Consider the following 16477-nt stretch of genomic DNA (forward strand, 5'->3'; position numbering starts at 1 on the left):
TACTAAGAAACTAGGAGCATTCCAGCATCTTCCATAATTCAAGGAAATCATAGGCAGTGTTACTTATTCTAATAATATTGCCTTTCTTTGTGAAGACAAATGGTTTCCAGAAACTACTGATCATGAAATATGAAGATGATAGCACAAGAAGCCTGTGGACTGTGAGCACATGTAGTATGAGCCACCACAGGGGTGTAGAACCGGTGACCTTGGAAAGGCTCACCTTTTTATATGAATGACTTTAAAATGGTGATGAGGATTCTGGATAGCATGCTTCAAGTTATTTCCTTGGGTTGAAGAGGATGGCTCAATAGCTCCCTAAAATAACTTTGCCATTCACTCCATCCTTTTATCTATGTAGCTATAGTCAGTCCTCTTCGAAGTTAGACTCCATCCATGCATACACTTCTGAGTCAAACTAAGGAATGTATATGGCCCATGACAAGATCCATCCAGCTGCATGGTAGCTGGGTGATTTCAAACACAAGCATGATTATGCTCAGCCCTGGTTTAAGCACATACTATATCACATTAACAGTAGAAGGTCATCACAAGATTCATTATAGATGTCCCCAAAGATAAGCATCTACTTTCTTCAAGCAAGTGGATCTAGAATGGCAATGTGTCTAAACATCTCATTCAAAAATGGTCAAAACCCTAGTTTCTGGATTTCTCTACGACAGATTCTTTTTTTAAAAAAATTCATTTTATTTATTATGTCTACAACATTCTGCCTGCATGTATACTTGCAGAACAGAAGAGGGCACCAGATCTCATTACAGATGGTTGTGAACCACCATATGGTTGCTGGGAATTGAACTCAGGACCTCTGGAAGAACAGCCAGTGTTTTTAACCTCTAAGCCATTTCTCCAGGCCCTCTACCACTGATTCTTACTTAAAATTTTTGAATATGTCCTGGAAATTTGCATTTTATTATTATTTATTAGTTTATTTATTTATTTTATATACCATTTGCAACTTTCTATCCCCCCTCTCCTTCCAATTTCTCCCTCTCTCCTCCTCCCCCACCAACCTGTCCTTTCCTTCTCCTCAGAAAAGGAGAGGCCTCCCCTGGGTATCAATCAACCTGCACAGATAAAATTGCAGTTTGATTGGGTGCATCTTTTCTATTTAGGCTAACCAAGGCAGCCCAGTTAGGGGAAGGAATCCAAAGGCAAGCAATGTAGTCAATGACAGTCCCTGTTCCCACTTTAGGAGTTCCACATGAAGACCCAGTGGCACAATTGTTACCTGTGTGCAGAGGGCTTAGGTCCATCCCATGCATGCTCTCTGGTTGTTGCTTCAGTCTCTGTAAGAACCTATGGGCCCAGGGTAGTTGATTCTGTAGGTTTTCTTGTAGTGTACTTGACCCTTCTGGCTCCTTCAATCCATCCTCCCCCTATTCCACAGGATTCCCCAAGCTCCACTTAAAGTTTGCCTGTGGGTCTCTGAACCTGTTACCATCAGTTGCGGGTGAAGCCTCTCTGATGACATTTATGCTAATATAAATGTCTTCTCTTTGCAAATATAGCAGAGTATTATTAATAGTGTCAGGGGTGGGTTACCTCTCATGACATGGGTCTCAAGCTAGAACAGTAATTGGTTGGCCCCTCAAATTCTGCTCTGTCTTTTACTCCTACACATTTTATAGGTAGAGCAAAATTGTAGGTCTGTGGTTTTGCGACTGGGTTCATGTCCCAGTCCCTCCATTGGAATTCTTTCCTGGTCATATGAGATGGCTAGTCCATATCCCCCATTGCAAGGAGTCATCCTCATAAATTCCACAGAGTTTCCATTGCCTTGGGTTTCAAGCTCATTCTGGAGGTGCCTCCTTCCAATCTAATTTGCTCTCCCAGTAGTCTGTCCCTCTGTCCTTATGTCACCTCATCTCTCCTGTTCTCATTCCCACCTCCTCCTCCACCCAGTTCCCTCCTTCCAGCCACTCTCAATATCTAATCAATTTCCCCTTCTCAGTGAAATTCAAGTGCCCCCCCCCAGGCCCTCATTACAACTTAACTTCTTCAGGTCTGGTTTGTGGCAAGGTTATCATGTAATTTATGAATAATATCCACTTATAAGTGAGTACACACCATATTTGTCTTTCTGAGTCTGGGCTATCACACCCAGGATGATCGTTTCTAGTTCTGTCCATTTGCCTGGAAATTTCACGATGGCATCATTTTTAACAGCTGAGTAGTACTCCATTGTGTAAATGTATACCACATTTTCTTTATCCATTCTTCAGTTAAGGGACATCTAGGTTGTTTTCAGTTTCTGGCTATTACCGTTAAAGCTGCCATGAACATAATTGAACATGTGTCCTTGTTACCACAAGTATAATATATAGTATATTACTAGGAGTGGTATAACTGTGTCTTGAGGTAGATCTATTATCAGTTTTCTGAGAAATGGCCAAATTGTTTTCCAAAGTGATTGTACAAGTTTGCACTCCCACTAGTAAGGGAGGAGTGTTTGCTTTGCTCCACATCCTCACCAGCATGAGCTGTCACTTGAATTTTTGATCTTACTCATTCTGACAGGTGTAAGATGAAATCTCGAGGTTGTTTTGATTTGCATTTCCCTGATGACTAAGGATGTTGAATATTTCTTTAAGTGCTTTCTGGCCATTAGAGATTCCTCTTTTGAGAAGGAAGTTTGCATGTTTAACAAGTTTTCAGGTAATGATGAAACTACAGTTTGAGAACTTGCTTCAGAATAAGGAGAATTCTCTGTGCATTTCGATTTGTCTACGTGTGTGTGTGTTTTCTACTTTCACATTCTATTAATAATGTAGAGCTAATGAAAAGAATAAAGATAGATCTCAAATTGTTCAGAACTCTAGATTATACTTTATTAATTATTGTAAGTATGTATTGTTTATTGCTGGGAAACAAAGTGCTTCTCAGAAAGCAGGTGAAATGACAAAAAGCATCCATATTAATTCTGTCACTCATAGAGAAGGTGAGATGGATATAGCTAAAGCAGGTTAGCCTCTTCTTTACAAAGGGGCTTCTGAAGTAAATATGGCAACAGTTATCCCAAACTGGTTATTCAGGAGAAACTGGTTGGCTTTCACATATATTTTTATTAAAATAAGAACTTTAGGCATAAGGGTATATCCTGTGCAGGACTCAACAGGGTAATCTGATGGAGACGGATGGACTGAATAAAGCCTGCATTCCTTATGAAATTAACATCAAAGGGGACCCTTGAGAGGAGATGGAGTATTAGCCTTCGTGCAATGTACACCTAGGAAACGACAGGGATTTTTCTGGAACTGGCATTTTGGAACACACAGAGCAATGCCGGCTGATGGATTGCTCTCTGTTTTGAAATGGTATTTGTATCTCTTTGGCTAGAGACCTTTTATTGCATTTTTGTCCTCTAACAAAGACGTATGAAGCTTGAAGAACTGCATAAAAGGGCAGGAGCTCTGTGCCCACACTCCATCAGTCCCCTAACTATGTTCAAATTTGGAGTGCCATGACTCCCTATCTCCTGAGGCTATCATCTGCTTTTATATAATGTCGTTCTGCTTCCTGGTACTGTGAGGAAAAGAAGCCCTGCTAGAAATATGGATAAACATGACTGAAACAAGCACACTGCATGAAATAATGTTGAAGTAACTTCAATTTAATTAATATGCAGACATATCAGGTGCTTTCTAGATCAAACGTACTTTCATTTTATCGTAACTCAAATACCCAAATATCAAGGAACATTTTGTATAATACCATAGCAAGTCATAAAGAAAAGAAGCTATCATTCGGAACTCAGTGCATAGTTCTGCCTAAAGTTGCTTAGCTGTTCTGGTCTTCCTCATAAACTTTAAAGGCTGGCATATTGGTCAGACTTTTCTTTCTTTTAAAAAAAAAACTTTTCTTAGGGTTTCTCCAGAGACAGATGAACACACCTTGTGCAAGCACATATGGAAAACAGTTATTATAAGGAATGGCCATACAATTACGGAGGCTGACAAGTCTCCAGACCCTCATGCAGGAAAATAATCCCAAAGAACATGTAACACAGCTCCCCTCTGAGGCCAGTGCCTGAGAATCAGGAGGCCAATGGATCTAGTCCAGCAGTTCGAAACCTGGGACATCGTGACCCCTTTAGGGGAGTCACTTATCAGATATCCTGCATATCAGATATTTATATTATGATTCATTACAGGGGCAAAATTACAGTTATAAAGTAGAAATGAAATAATTTTATGGCTGAGGGCCACCACAACATGAGAAACTGTATTAAAAAGAGTATCAGCATTAGGAAGGGTTAGAACCACTGGTCTAGTCTGAGTATGTGTAGGCTTAAAACAAAGCAAGAACCAATATTTCAGTTTGAATTCAAAGGGAGAGAAGAAACAGTGTCAAAATGTGAGAGCCATCAAGCTAGCCTGGGGACAGAGGACCATCTACTTTGCTCAGTCTTTCAGTTTAAACGTTAGTCTCCAGAAACACTCTGAAAAACACACACACACAGAACGATGTGGGGTGCTTTGAGACTCAGTAACATGGCTTGTAAACAAGGATATGTAGCCAAAAGACTACCTTTTCTGGTAATCACCTGTCTCCTCTCTTTATCACCAGTGACCCTCAGATTACTTTTTAGATGACCCTTTACCTCCTTTGGACAGCTTCTGTGGATTCCCTCTGACTTTGCTGTCTCTTATCTGTCCATGATAGAACCTCTGCTCACCTACAGCAGCATGTCAGTTCCTGCTCTGATGCCCAAGGTCTGCTTGTCATGACCTGCTTTGTCATGTCTGTAAATAAAGGGATTCTTGACCTCTGTCTTCAAGGACTACTATGCTTCTTGTATGTTGTAGTACTTAGTAGTTACCAAAGGAACAGAAGTAGGACACTAGTGTCATACTACCAAATAATTAATAGCATTAAAAGCTTATTCTGTGCTAGCTGTGTGTACACAGCCCCATTTCTAGGAAAGCTGGCTACATTACTACCCCTCCCTTTCAGATTAAGAAACTGAGGATTGCACTATTTTATGTCACATACCCAACATCCCATGGTTGTTTGTGGTTTGTTCATTTAGTGGAAAGGTCTTTATCTTTTCTATTACATAAAATAAATGGCACTGGGTATCAAGAAAAAACAAAGGAACTCAAGACGTGGTTTTCATCCTCATAGTCTTCATGAGGTGGGCATTTGGAAGGCAGATCCATTAACAAGTTCTGGATAATGACATTTTATGCAAATAACTTAGCACTTGATGTTGTTTCAATACCTGTTCTAGAACATTTCATGGCATCATCTAACAGTCCTCAGAACAAGTCTATATAATGGGCATTGTTATCATCACTTATTGTGACTAACGAACCTGAAAACCAGGAAGAATAGGCAACTTTTCCAAGATTACATAGCTAGTAAATGGGTGGGCTAAAGAGCCAGTAGGCAGACCTGAGTTCAAATGGCTTTAAAGTATATATTCCTAAGACAGTAAAAATAAGATCCATAAAAAATACGGTTAATTCAAACTTACTTCAAATAGATGGTCTGGAAGCCTTCATAGACATACTTTCTGATTCAGCTGCCTCTTGTCTATTTCAGTGAAACCTGCATCAGAAAATGCAAGCTTAACCTTGAAGATGAGAGAGAGAGAGAGAGAGAGAGAGAGAGAGAGAGAGAGAGAGAGAGAGAGATTCACTAGCAAGAATGAGGCAGATAGAGGAAGCTAAAGGAAAATATTATGGTTTACCCTCCAAAGGTCTGTGCTCTAGAAACTTGGTTTTCAATACAGTGGCACTGAGATTCTAGGCCATTTACAGGTGATCAGATCATATGGGCACTACCATAGGAAGACATTAGTGTGGCCCTCATAGGCCTGGGTTAGTGCTCAGATTCTGTACTTATAAGACATAGAAGGAGAACTGTGTCTTTTCCTGCTATCTTACTTACTCTTAACATGCGCATGGCTTATTTTGTAATGCCATCTGCCATAATATAGCCAGTGGTGTTTGACAGAGGCCTGAACAGATGGGACTTCACTATCTTATACTTTTATCCTCCAAAACTGTGAGCTAAATAAACCTCCTGTATCTGTAAAGTACCCACTTCAAGTATTTTGTTATAGCAACATAAAATAGACTAACATCAATATTACCTTGAGGAAACAAAGTAGTTGAGTGCTGCCATCTGTCTAGGTGATAACATAAATGTCACAGGGTAAGGAAGCTGCTTGGAACCAGATATTATTGACCTTAAGTATCAGAGGGAAGAGTCGGGTTTTGCTCTTTGCACAGGGGGCTGTTATTATGAAGCTGTAGACCAAAGTGGAACCGTATTAAGTAAGACTGGGCTGGCAGCCACATGTGAATGGAAAATATGTCAGAGGAAGAAAACAGAATGGAACAATTAGGAAATCTCCAAGAAGCATAATTCAGAGAAATTATTAGAATGGAGCACAGTAAAATAAGCAGGGGGAACCACTATGTAGGCATTGACTCGCATTTAGTGTCAGGAATGCTGTAAGACAATACCATACATAAATGGGGAGGCTTATAAAGCACATATTTATTTCCTACATGCTAGAAGTCTGGTATGGCCCAAGTTCCTTACAGAGGGTAGCTTCTCTTTGGTCTTCAATGGAATAGTAGAGACTGGGTCGCACCTTGACCTCTTTCTTAAAGCAACGGATCTCATTCATTAGGGGGCCATCTTGGTGACATAATCATCTTTTAACAATCATTACTTTGGGGATAAGACTCAACACATAAAGGGGTGGCACACATTCAGACCAAGGTAATAGATATAAGGAGCATTCAAGAAGAGGCACAGACGGCTGTAAGTTCATAAGGGTAAGTACAACCTGTTAAGGAGATAGGCAACTGAGGCAGGAGCATTGAGAGAATGTTTTTACATGGTATTATTATAGCCTTGGCTACATAGGAAGACCATTTCTCAATACACACACACACACACACACACACACACACACACACCACACACAAAGGAAGGCCAGGGTAAAGGAGAAGAATGGAATGAGAGTAATCCAGCAAGCATGCCATCATAGTACAGACGAATCAAACATCCTTGTCCATTTAGGAGGTGTTATTCTGAGAAATGAAGAGAATTGAAGAGGAAAGAGACCACCAGTAGGATCTGTGGGAGCAGAAGGTGGAAGGCCTGCCTTACTGCAGAGCAGGCTTTTCCCAGCAGTGTGGAGAAACAAATACCAGTGTGTCCACTGTGCTGACACTGAAGCTCAGCACAAATGCTGTCCATGAGTGTAGACTCATGGGATTTAAAGTTCATAGGTAATACTTTTGAAGAATTTAAATGACCAATGTGACCACACATACTTTGTGTGCTTATTGTGGTGCTTATGTGTTGTCATAAACAGGAATGTAACCTCCAGTGTTAGGTTTTGCTGGGAGAGTGCACTTTCTTCAAGCTCCACTTGATGATCCAGGACAATGGCTGCTCTAGCCCTTCTTTCTGCTGTCCTTTTCTGTTTCTTTTGTTATTTGATGAGTCAAATTGGAAAGTTCTGCTGTTTCTTACTTTGATACGAGTCTTTCCTTTTCCAACAGATGATTACAATGAAGAAATAGCAGACGCTGACATGAAAGAAGATGCAGGTAATAAGATTGTCATTTTATTACTTGGGGTAAATTAAAGGACCAATTTTTCTTATACAAATCCTATACAATTTTTTTTAAAGAAAGACAGAATAAGGTTAAGAAAATAGAAAAAATTTAAATGTGTGTTCAACATCATAAAATAGGGAGGCAGCCATAGTAACTTTTAGGCAAATATAGCTACTAGGTTTGAGTACTAACTTTGAGGTTCTCGCCAGAGTAAAGGAACAAAATAAAAAAGAAGGAAAGGAAGCAAGGAAGGGAGTGAAAGAGGGAGGGAAAGAGGGAAGAAGGAAGGAAGGAAGGAAGGAAGGAAGGAAGGAAGGAAGGAAGGAAGGAAGGAGGAAGGAAGGAAGGAAGGGATGGAGGAAGGAAGGAAGGAAGGAAAGAAAGAAAGAAAGAAAGAAAGAAAGAAAGAAAAAAGAAAGAAAGAAAGAAAGAGAGAGAAAGACATTTGTTATACCATAATCAACCAATTTGTAAAGAACCCATCACCACATCTTTGAGTTCAAGTCAACAGATTGTTTTGCTGATAAGCTGAGGCTGAGGAACTCCAGAGCAAAGGAAGTTTACTCATCTAATTCTATAAGATCTGGGCCCCAAACAGGAGCTAGGATCTTCCAAAAATTCTTACCTACTTGCCTGGATGACGACTGGCCTCAGTTATGAGCAGAAGTCTTATTGGGAGCAATTTCTGAATTTGTACAGTTGAAGAGATCTTGGTGATCTAGAAGGCATTCCAACATGGTAACCAGCAGCTTTCACCTTGAAGGAGTCAATGATGCAGGGAGATGCTTCATCTTTTAAGACCAAGGTTTAGAAATCACATAACATCACTTCCTCCATTCTAGATGTCAGTGGTTCTTCACAGCTCGTGAGACCTCAATTGTTCCTGTGGCTATGTTGATGAATATCACATAGCACTTACTGTTCTCATTATTAAGATATATCCCAACCATTCAAGAATGATCAGGATCACAAGGGAACCTGTTGGTTAAAAGTATAAGTTCTGGCCTAAGGGAGCCATTCAATGTGTCCTTAAATAGTGATTCATGAATCAATAGACTTGAATGCAGTTCTAACTACACCATTCGTTAACTTTTAATGTCTTTCTACCATATTCATGGTTCACTTCTGGGGCAATAATCCTTGCCATATTATTTCACTTAGAAGATTCAATGAGATAATGGACCTTAAATGCTATTCACAGTGCTTAGCTCTCTATAAAGGTAAACTATGTTGTTTCTTTCTGTTGTCTTTTTCTCATTTCTGGAGCTAATTATATGATTAAGAGGACCATATTCTTCATTTCAATAGTCACAATCCTTTGCCATGAAATGGGGCCAACCCTCAAATTTTAAAACAGATATCAGAAAGAGTTTAGTCTCAAGTGGCCTACAGTTTGATACTAGAGCATCCTGTAAGTTACTGACAATCTTAGTCTGAGAAGCTTCATATAACAGAGCTTCAAATTCTGATGCCAAGGATCTCGCTGACTGAGAGTTGATTAAAATAGACATTTACTGCATTTGTTTAATTCTGTCCCTCTTGTGGTGACCCACTCATTGCATAGAGAAATAGCATCTGCTCCCTTCTTAAAAGCTCACTGGAGCAATAACCCAGGCCTTTTTTCTACTCTTCTTTAGTCTAGACATGTCTGATTTATAAGGTTCTCTTCTCTCCACAAAGTTAATGGACTCAGCTAATACGAGAGTGGTTAAAGGATCTGAAAAGTCCAAGCAGGAATGGAGGAAGCAGAAGAGGGACTGCAGGAGCAGCTTCTGGCGCCCTGCCTAGGTTCTCTCAGCACCTATTCTTTTCTCTGAATGGAAACTTTCTAATGATTGCTTTTATGGCTCCCCAGCTGAGTGTTTTTCTCTATTCGTGAAAGAAAACCCAAAATACTGGTGGGTTCATTCCTCCAGAGTAGCTCTCCAACCAATGATGGCATAAAGGTTGATTTCCCAAGATTCTCACGGAGGGAGTATAGCTCATTGAGAGTCCTTATACAAGAACTCACACACACACACACACACACACACACACACACACACACCCCTAAGACATATCTGAGACAAGTTCTAGGTTATGCTGTAGTTAGTATGGTCCAATAAAATAAATAAATGAGCTTCATATGTAATTTTGTATTTTCTGGTACTTGCATTAAAAAAATAAATCAACAAATGAGATTAACTTTAGTAAAATTTTATATAACACAATCATCCAAAACCATTATCTCTCCAACATGTAATCAACAAAGAAACATGGTATGGTCAGATACCATGTTTAAGTTGTAATGCTAAATCTTTGACACCCATGCATATTTTGTATCTGCATCTCAGTTCACATTAAGCAAGCACATTTAAGTCCTCACTGGCAATGTTTATATGGCTGGATTATTAAATAGTCTGATTCTATACTCTCCTCAAGAAGTCTTCAGTAAAGTTGAGCCTATGATGCCCATGCTAGGACTTATTATGAATATGTGCAGAATTGTCTGTCTTCTTTTTCCTGCCTTGATTCTTAGCCCTTTTCTAATACTTCCTGAGATAAATTCTCAAATTATCTACTTGTACTCAAAACATTGTCCCAGTATCCATACCTGAGAGAGTGAAAAACATTCTCTAAGACAAGAATGCCACTTGATTTTTGTGAAAAGTAAATCCCAAGATAAATTTTTTATAGAAACTTCATTCCTTATGTCCATGTAGTTTGTTTTATTTCTAAAAATCTGTTCTAGATTAAATTGCATGAGTTCAGTGTTATTCTTAGTGACTCTCATGCATTGCCTTTCATGAAGTGTCCTTGGAGAATGTTCAGCCGTAGGGACTATCCCTTCTCAGCCAGCCTTATGTTCCCATGGATCATTTGCTTCTCCACTACAGGTACACATTTCTAGGCAAAGAGATTTGACTTCTTGAGTAGGGTTAGCTAACTACCCACATCATTGATTCATTTGAAAGAATTATTGAAAGGAAGGAGGATTCCACAAAGTAGAATCAGCATTTGCAATCTGGTGTATTATTGTTTCTGATTCCAGTTCAATCAGATTTCCAGGGAGTTCTGCTGTCAACATCTGGATGAGTCTGACTCAATGACCCATGATGCTAAGACAGAATGGATATGGGGAGCTAGCTTCCATCTCCTAATGTTTGAGTGTTGAAATCATGGGAGACTCATGTGCCAGATGGTCCATAACACTCCAGCTGGCTCTGCCAGACATTGGTGTGCAGGTTGACTTTATTCAAATCTCACAGTCCTTGTATATTGGTCTGCAAGATGAGTCAAGGCTCTCACCTAAGACTGTTCACTTCTACCATCCCTCCACTGTGCATCACCTCTTTTCACAGAAGTTGGAAAGCTAGAGAGATGATTAAGAATACAACTGACCTAGTGAAGGGCTACTTAAGTTTCTCATCCTAATAACGGATGCTATATCTAAATGCAACCATGTGCTTCTCAACTGGCTCTCTGGGTGATTTGAGTTCTGATGTGAGGCTGCTGATGATTCTGTGGATGGGATAATATCGGCCACACACATTTCAGAACTGCCAATGCAAGACTTGGGGGAGAGGCAGTACAACTGATTGATGCGAGGGGACTCAGGTCTGGCTTACCATACCTTTTAGCATACCAGATTTCAACTGGGCATTCACTTGTACAGATCACTGGATGTGCATGAGTTTATTTCATACAACAACGGACAAAGAAAACTTTCATTATGGAGGCTTCAAATAGTTCTTGCTTAAATCATAGAGGCAGAATTTGAATCCAAGTGAGACTTACCCCAGAGTGCACGTGAATAACTTTGTGCTCCAGACATGTAGAGCAAATGGAGGCATACACATCTCAAATGAAGTTGATAGGTCTTCAAGGTGACACTCTGCACTTAAGAGGTGAAAGAAGCAAGCTGGCTTAAACACTTAGATGTTGGGGCCCAAGCTCGAGTCCCTGTTCAGGTGCCAAAATAATGTTGGGGTCCACACTAGCCCCACGTTGGGGCGGCCAAAATAAATGTTGGGGCCCACACTAGCCCCACGTTGGGGCGGCCAAAATAATGTTGCAGCCCAGGCAAAATGTTGAGGCCCAGGCCAACCCACATTTGGGCGGCCACTGTATCCCTGGTCGGGGTTCAGCAAGAGCGAGGGTGAGGGCAGACTCGAAGAATGGAGACCAGGCAAGGTGTGATTCAATCCCATTTATTCTTCAGTCTCTCTTCCTCTAAGTGTCTCCTGCTGTGTCTCCTCTGTCTGCTGTGTCTGATGATCCCTCTATAGTCTGAATTCTGATCTGTTCTGTCTCTGCCTTTTATATGTCTCACTTCTAAGCCATGCCTCTAAGTTACACCTTTAATCATGCCCTTAGGTCTTGTCTCTAACTCTGATCTCTATACTTCAAAGTCATACTCTTAAGTCACACACCTTTAATCTCACACACCTTTAATCTCAAGGTATCTAAACCAAGATTATCGGAGTGTTCTCAGCTGTTGTAGGCTATTGTAATCCAAGTCTCATGTCAGGGTATATGGCTCAAGATGGCTGCAAAGCTGATAGCCGCTTTCTGCTAAAAGTCAGCCCCCAACACTTAGAATTTCTTTCTTTTTTTTTTTTTTAATTGGATATTTTATTTACAGTTTAGATGTTATTCTCTTACCCCATCCCCCTCCCTGCCCAGGAATCCCTATCCCATTCCCCCTCCTCCTGCTTCTATGAGGATGTGCCCCCACCTGCCCCCTCCCACTCCCACCTCCCCACCCTTGAATTCCCCCCCCCCACTGGGCGTCCACCCTTCATGGGACCAAGAATCTCCTCTCCCACCTATGCCCGACAAGGCCATCCTCCCCTACATATACAGCTGGAGCCATGGGTCCCTCCCTATGTGCTCCCAGGCTGGTGGTTTAGACTCTGGGAGCTCTGGATGGTTGGTATTGTTGCTCTCCTCATGGGGCCGCAAACCCTTTTAGCTCCTTCAGTCTTCTCTCTCACTCCTCCATTGGGAACCCTGAAATTTCTTTTTAGCTCTTTAACCAGCCAAAATTCAGACATGGCAAATGATTCCACATGTACTTCCATCTCCGTGGCCACACACTCTTTACTTGGTCCAATCTGAGCCAGCAGGGCTCTAGCTACAAGTGTCACACAACCCTGCTCCCCTGGGGGAGGGAAGGGTATCCATAAGAGTAGGAGGTGGCCATCCTCATGGCTAAGCTCCAGAGTCCAGCCTTTGACAGAAGCAGGCAACCTAAAATAGTGATCATAAAGCCCATGACATTGTTTTCAAAGAGAAACAAAATCAGCTTCTTCCACTCAGCTCCCTTCAGACCAAGAGGGAGTAACTCCCCTACTGAGCCTCAGGTAGAAACTTTTGCACAAACCTCATGTTTATCAGTGACCTTTATCTGAACATCCCGTGGGCATCAGGAAATGATCAAATACTCATGAATTTCACCCATGTTCTTATATGCAGCAAGCTCCCTTATCTACCAAACACCTGAAGTTTATAATAAAAAAAATGTTAGTATTTGGGGGTATTATAGTATCTTTAAACATAGACAAACAGATACCTTAGAAAAATCTCACATAGACTGTAAGAATTTTTATTAAGGTCCAAATCACAAATTTGAACCGAGATTATCAAAACCCTTGTTATAAAAAGCCCTGGTTTGAAGTTGCATTTTCATCTCTGGAGACTCTCACCTGGCCCGCAGGACAGAAGCACTCTTTAGAGTACAGTGGCCTAGATCTTCTAATGGTGAGATCACAATGTTGCCTTGCCCGTTTTGTGACTCCGTAGGCTGGATATATGTATGCAATGAACAGTTTGGAAGACCTCATTTCTGGTTTTGCTGAAACATTCTAATGGGTCAGCATGTGTGTCACACCTGTGATAGAAGTTGGAGGTCACTAATGTAGTCATTGGCACCCTGGCCACCATAATCACCTCAGCCGTGACTGACTTGTGACCACATAAAACCTAGCTCCTGCCCCAAACCTTTGTAAACTGTGATGCCAAAAATTTGAATAGCATATCTATCAACTATGTGTTTTTACATTGTTGTTCTGTTTCTTTCCTAATAATTGAGAGAGAAAGGGGGAGAAACGAGTTCGACACAGTTCTATAGTATAATTTTAGAATTCTGGAATGAGTCAACGGCTGCTGAGAGAATAAGAATTAGGCATAGACCTATTATATCTTGGACTTAAAGAAAGGACCAGTGAAGCAAAAATAAAATATACTCTAAAATGAAATTCTCACTGCTCTGCTCAGCACCAAGGATACAGGAGGGATTCTAAGACAGAAGCGCCCTTTGCTCAAGAATTTAGAGTTGGTTGAATGTGTATATAAATGTACAATAAAGACATGAACAGAGGAGCAAAATGATTCCAGACACAAGTGTTTTGAAAGCTTCACTTATAGGCATTTTACATTATGGGATTAGGGAAAGCTTTTGTAGGGTGGGGTTGGAGGAGGTGGGGCTGAATTTAGTCTGGGAAACAAAGTAAAACAAAACAAAACCAAAACCAAACAAACAAAAAAGAAGATCCCAAACAAGGCAGAAATGTGATGGAGATACTGGAGTAGGGGATAGCAGCATAAGTCCTGAGGCAGGAATCAGCCTAGCTGTGGTTTAAAAATAAAGTAAAATAAAGATGGGCTGGAGAGATGGTTCAGCAGTTATGAGCACTGGCTGTTCTCACAGAGGACCCAGGTTCAATTCTCAGCACCCATATGGCAGTTTACAACTATCTGTAACTCCAGTTCTAGGGGGCCCTACACCTTCTCTAGCTTCTGTGGACACCACACACATGTGGTACACAGAAATACATGCATTTAAAAACATCCATGCGTATAAAATAGAAATACGTGAAAAACATAAAAGGCAAAAGAAAAGATGAAATTATAGATGCCAATGGGGCCACGTGGCACATTGTGCTCTGGAGGAGAAGTAGATCAGGATGTCACGCTAATAGGGATTTCAAACAGGTGAGCACCCCACATCTGATTTATATTTTAAAAGCTCACTGTATGGAGAATCGAAGCACAGTTCTTAGAAGAGGAGATCAGATGGCTGGAGACAGGAGAATCAGGAGGAGGTGCTGCTGACTCGGGTGCGAGCACAATTCATAACAGATGGGTGTAGCATACATTAGAGCAGAGATGGCATGATTAGTTGGCTCGGGGAGCAGGTGAGCCTAAGTTTGGATGTTGATACCTAGGTTTTAGTTTAAACTGGTTGGTAGATAGTATGCAATGGCATCCAGACTCGGAGTACCACAGAGAGAAGTTTGCACACATAATGTGTAGTTCAGACTGCCTTTAGGTTTGAGATTCCTGACACGGGTTGAGAGAAGAAAAACTATTAGGACTTAGAGGATAATGTACTTAAGCCCCAAGTGTGGCATGGAGTAATAGTAAGGGTGCCTTTGGGACCTGAGACCTGGGACCTAAAAGGAAGGTCAGCTGATAGTGACTCTAACCTTAGTCGAGGCTCCAATCATCCCACAAAGAATACCAGGATCCCAGAAAGGAGATTTCTTGGGTTCCCCATTGATGAAAGTTAAAATGAAGATGGAGTTTTGAGGAGTTCCTTGGCAGAGATCAGAGCATCTAGTCTTTGAGAGCAGAAGGAGTTGCTCGTGGGTTGAAAATGGAAGGGGAAAGCAGTAGAAGACATCCAGCCCCAAACCAAAACCATGCGGCCAGGAAGGCAGAAAGACACCAACACTGACCTCAGGAGGAAGATGAGGCTGAATCTGTAACTCAGAGCTGGCAACCATTCTAATTGGATAGGGGTGGACTGAGAGATGTTTTGTCAAACTCCCTTCAGTTTTTACTAGCCCCTGTGGGTAGATTGAAGAAAACATTGAGGAAGTTGTTAAACACAATAGTTTAATTGGGGACATATAAGAGAGCTGCTTAGATTCTAGATTACAAAAGAAGCCTGATAAATAGAAGCAGTATCTTTTCTGGTCCTTCTGTCACCTCAAAAATGAGGCAACATTGTATTTCCTTTGCCATCCTTTGAGAACTAAGAAGAAAGGTATAATGGCACCTGCTAAGCCATGGAATATAAAGCAGAATGCCTTGGACTTCTCCTGTGGAGAATTATTCAAAATTTTAATAAAGCACTTGTGTATGATTTGGCATAAGTATGAGTCATTAATGATGTCTACAGAAAAATACTGGAGCTTAAGTTTAAGTCTATGTAGTAGGATGGAAAATCCAAGCTATTGCCAAAGTTTATTTTAGCCACATTGACAGATGGATCTGTAGTTAAGGCTTAGTTAAGTGTGTGTGTGTGTGTGTGTGTTGGAGAAAAGTTACTAAGGAGAAACATTATTAAATTATAATACATTCTGAACCTTACTGATAAATTTAAATAAGAATTAATAAATCTTTGTACTTCCAGAAGGGCCAGAGCCTAAAGGCCTTTCTCCACCCCATAAGAAGAGCAAAGCAAAGAAACCAGAAAGTTCAAAAGACTCCAGTGAAGGTGGGTTCTGCGCTTTGAAGACAAGCTTTTGTTTCATTTGTAAATTATGTCAATTTTTGATATTCTTAAGGGTTAAAAATGCCACAGAATAATGTACTATGCCTTCCTAGTATGTTCAGTATCTTTTGTGAATATGAGAAGTCAGATTTGTCGTGTTAAAGAAAAAGAGAAATACAGGTTTTACAGAGTCACGTTCTCTGCATGGTGTGATCTGCACTTCTATAAGGTGAAATCGTGTGAGTTGTATTAAAAACAAGGTGTGACCCACACATGATGACCAATTCTGTAGCTATTGTCTTATTGGGATCCTTTGGTTTTTGTCATGAACATGTTTTTCAGGGATTCCAGAATCAAATCTGAACAAAATGCTGCAGAAAACTTGCTT

At 40.7% G+C, this 16477-nt stretch overlaps 1 protein-coding gene across 12 annotated transcripts in view; it reads left to right on the plus strand.

Annotated features, from left to right (window-relative positions):
* Macrod2 (mono-ADP ribosylhydrolase 2) overlaps positions 1-16477 on the plus strand; it is a 1857339-nt gene that overhangs the window by 1673311 nt on the left and 167551 nt on the right. For 7 of the 12 annotated variants that reach the window (XM_076929849.1, XM_076929852.1, XM_076929850.1 and 4 more), the window contains exons 10-11: positions 7551-7598; positions 16009-16092. In XM_076929849.1, the coding sequence (XP_076785964.1) occupies positions 7551-7598; positions 16009-16092 (132 nt within the window). The remainder of the gene's footprint in view (positions 1-7550; positions 7599-16008; positions 16093-16477) is intronic. The other 5 variants (XM_076929854.1, XM_076929855.1, XM_076929857.1 and 2 more) reach the window with 1 other exon arrangement.

This window comes from Arvicanthis niloticus, chromosome 2 (assembly GCF_011762505.2).
Source record: "Arvicanthis niloticus isolate mArvNil1 chromosome 2, mArvNil1.pat.X, whole genome shotgun sequence".
Lineage (NCBI taxonomy): Eukaryota > Metazoa > Chordata > Mammalia > Rodentia > Muridae > Arvicanthis > Arvicanthis niloticus.